Here is a 3685-nt window from a genome sequence, read left to right as displayed (position 1 = left end):
ATGGGCGAATGGAACGCGCGGCTCCGGAGCCTCAAGTACGGCAAGTTCGCTTAAAGCGTTTGGAGGCAATTTGGCGCGAGACTTGGCTGCTTGGGTGCAGTTGACCAAAGGCGACCCGCGAGTGGCGCTGCTCTCGGTAGCGTATCGGAGTTACATCGACTTCCGTGGGGCCTTTGGCGGCACAGGTCAAGGCTTCGGTGGGGCGGGGGCGCAGTGGGAGTTCCTTCTGACGTTAGCTGTGGCTGGCGCGCGTCAGGAGAGCGGCGATTGCGAGTTGGCTCTGCAAGTCATTCAGCAGACACCGCTAGCGGTTGCGCGCGCCCCCGGGGACCAAGTGAGCAAGGGAATGCTACCTATAAATTCGCTCGACATCATATGGCAGCCGACAGCGGCTGGTTCCATCCGCGACGCCTTTCTGCAAAAGGGACCAGACAAATCGATACGTCTGCCACCCACAACGGGTATACCACCCACAACGGGTGTACCACCCACAACGGGTATACCACCCACAACGGGCATGCCACCCCCTGCAAATATGTGTACAACCGGGCCTGGCAGTCCCGCCGGTTTCGAGATGTTCCGAGTGTTAGCATCGCGATGCGCGCGTTTTGCGGAAGGCGGATCGCGGGACAAACATCGTCATGGTGCGTGCTTGTACTTGCGACTGGACGAGTTGCGGAAACGTGACGACCAGATCGGTGTTATAGCCAGAACGATGACCCCAGAAGAAGCGGTCATATGTTATGGGCGCAACACAGAAGTTTTCACGAAGGGTTGGAAGCAACACAATAAATTTCCGGCTGCGGCCGAGCAGGTCGTAGGCGAACAAGACGCGGTAGGAAGCACCGGCGAGGACACGACGGAGCGTTGGAAGGTGTTGCACGCTGAAGTTGACTGTTTGGTCCAGGTCGTGCATGACCCATTATTGGTCCGATTTTTGTCTCCGGTGGCGAAAAAAGACTTGGCGCTATACGCCAAAGACGCTGCGAGTGCTGTCTCCATATCGGACGTGTCCTCTAAGGTGCGGGAAATCGCCCGATTAATGGAGTGGGACACGTCACACGACACACTTGACGAGGCCCCTTCGGGACCATTAGGCGTCCTAGTCGTAGAACTCACCAACTCCGGCGTGTTCTACAGCTCCGCACAAGCCTGTCCCTTATGCATCAAAGGCCTCAAACGCTGGGGTATAGGCGAACAAATTTACTCTGTACCAAACCCCAAGCTATGCCAACGAGAACGTATCACCCTCAACGAAGCTCTCGTGTGCGAAAGCTTGCGATCAGCACTCACTCAAATAGGCACCCAGAAAAATCTTCAGGTTTGGAAACAAGTCTCTTCTTCGCGAAAAAGGAAAAACTCCAGACCCACCCTCTAGGCCCATCCTCTAGACCGACCCTCTAGGCCCATCCTCTAGACCGACCCTCCAGGCCCACCAGTTCGCAAGTTCTTCCCAACAAAACCTTCCTAACGAATGACAAACAAGCTTTCCTAGCATGTTTGTCATTTCTGCGCCGCCGCTCTGGTGTGTTTCGTTGGAGACGAGAACGAGCTCTGGACTACGGCGATCGGTCGTTGCAATTCCGTCCACGCACGCTCTGTCACAGACGCTCTGCCACGCACGCTCTGTCACGCACGCTCTGCAGGCTCCAGACACGCTCGGATGTATATATGTTGAAGGTGTGGGTGAACATTTTAGTGTGTTCGAGATGGCATAGGTAAAGCACAACTCTTCTGCGAGTTTGGACACGTTTGATCGGAAGAAGAGCCGGATAGAAAGCATAAACAAGTGCTAGGAGCAACGACTACTTTGCTTTTTTTGACATTTCTCTTCGATTGAAAAATAGAATCTATTTTGGAACCGTGGTCTACCTATTATGCACTGCAACTATCTTTGCAACCGCCCATGCACTGTCTATGCAAGAACATCATCATCATCTGTGCAAGAACATCATCTATGCTGGATTATTGACATTACGGGCATCATTGCTGCTGCAGTGTGTGACTCATTGCTCGTCGCCTAGGCGGCCGACAGAGCGCGTTGGAATTGTTGGCCGTGTTGAGACGGTTGTGGAAGAACTGCGAGAAACAGCGAGGTTCGTTACCAGGTGAGGAATCGCGGAGGTCGAGACGGTTTTCTGTGCTCGCTTTTAAGTCGGGGTCTCAATCCAGAACTTCGACGACTATGAGAGTCTCCATGATGAGACCTAGAGGGGGCGACGGCGGAGCCGGCCACAACCAGTCCGTGAGGGCCATCGGAAGAGGGGACAGCTTTCTTCTGGGTGCCGGAATTGATTGCCGTCCGGCTTCCGATGGAGTTGTCGAGCACAACGTGAAGAAAGACCAAATGCCTGGAACTCGACCGGTTCAGGAGTGGTCACGATCGGTCAAGGAAATCTCCCTGACCGTGGCGGAGCTGACCGTGGCGTAGCTGACCGTGGCGGAGCTGACCGTGGCGTAGCTGACCGTGGCGGAGCTGACCGTGGCAGAGCTGACCGTGGCGGTGCCGACCCTGGCGGTGCCGACCCTGGCGGTGCCGACCCTGGCGGTGCGTATTCTTCATGTTTTGTTTCACTTCGTGCGTGGTCTTGGTCTTGTGTGTGTGGTACGTTTAGTCTTCGTCACCGCTGTCGTCCCAGGCGGGATTGATGCTGAGTTTACCTCTGACATTTTGTTGGGTGGCTCCTACGACTTCCTCTTCATCACCGAAGTCGTATTCCTCTTCTTCTTCTGGTATGTCGTCTTCGGCTTCTTCCTCCTCCTCGGCTCGGGGATGATCCTGGTCGGAGAAGAAGCCCATTTCTTCCTCCTCTTCAGCGGCGTGTACTTCTTCATCGTCCAATGATGACCGTCGTCGCATGTCACGCTGGGGGCCGCCCACTCCTGGCCCCGTTGGACGCTGCCGCCGAGCTGACGATGGTGGTAAACTACTAGGCGGCCGATACTCACCACCACCCATCATAGTTGGTGGCAACATTGGAGGCTCACCCGCAGCTATCATATCGAACCAGCATGAAAACACATCAATCTCGGCATCAATCGGTGTAATGGCTGTCTCAAACGTCCTTCGACACGCACGACACACGAGTGTCCCAATTCCCGCCTTATAGTTTCTAAAGAAAGAAAGGGACACACTGGTGCGGGGAGACTGGTGCGGGGAGGGAAATGTCGGTGGTGAGAATGTTGGTTACAGATTGACTTCGACCGTCTTATCGCATGAGCAAACTGGACAATTGTACTCCTTATCTAGTTTCGGAACTCCTCGTTTAGGCGGGGCCTTTCGCTTCGTCTTTCTCTTTCCCATCGGGGCCTAATAAAATTTGCTAATGTTCCTACCTTCAGATACGCTGAACCTCGTAAGCATGGGGAGAACGAACGGGGAACGAGCTGATCTGTCCGTGCGGAGCCTCTGCTCTGCCCAGGGAAGGGGAGAGCTGAACATTTCGCTAGCACATCTGGGGACAGTACCGAACGGACAGAACGACCCCTAACTTGTGTTCAGCTGAATGGGCACGTCGGTTGGGCGGGGTACGCCGGTTGGGCGGGGTACGCCGGGTAGGGAGGGGTCATAGGCTCGGCTGCAGGACGATGTGTGCGAGGATGCTCCGGAAGAGTTGTTCGGTAGTGAAGAATGTTTGCCATCTAGTTTACTGAAGGCTCGTTGTGAGGTATCGGCGGTTTCTGA

At 55.0% G+C, this 3685-nt stretch overlaps 1 protein-coding gene across 1 annotated transcript; it reads right to left on the bottom strand.

Moving 5' to 3' along the window:
* Positions 1-2406: 2406 nt before the first annotated feature.
* GNI_121580 (hypothetical protein) lies at positions 2407-2574 on the bottom strand (the record flags this gene model as incomplete). Its single annotated transcript, XM_011133565.1, has 1 exon — positions 2407-2574. A coding segment is annotated over one exon (168 nt), but the record flags the coding sequence as incomplete, so codon positions are not given.
* Positions 2575-3685: the final 1111 nt, after the last annotated feature.

The sequence above is a fragment of the Gregarina niphandrodes genome (genome assembly GCF_000223845.1).
Source record: "Gregarina niphandrodes unplaced genomic scaffold scaffold00029, whole genome shotgun sequence".
Classification (NCBI taxonomy): Eukaryota; Apicomplexa; class Conoidasida; order Eugregarinorida; family Gregarinidae; genus Gregarina; species Gregarina niphandrodes.
Note: the sequence above shows the minus strand (reverse complement) of the source record. Positions and strands in the feature narration are given on the sequence as shown.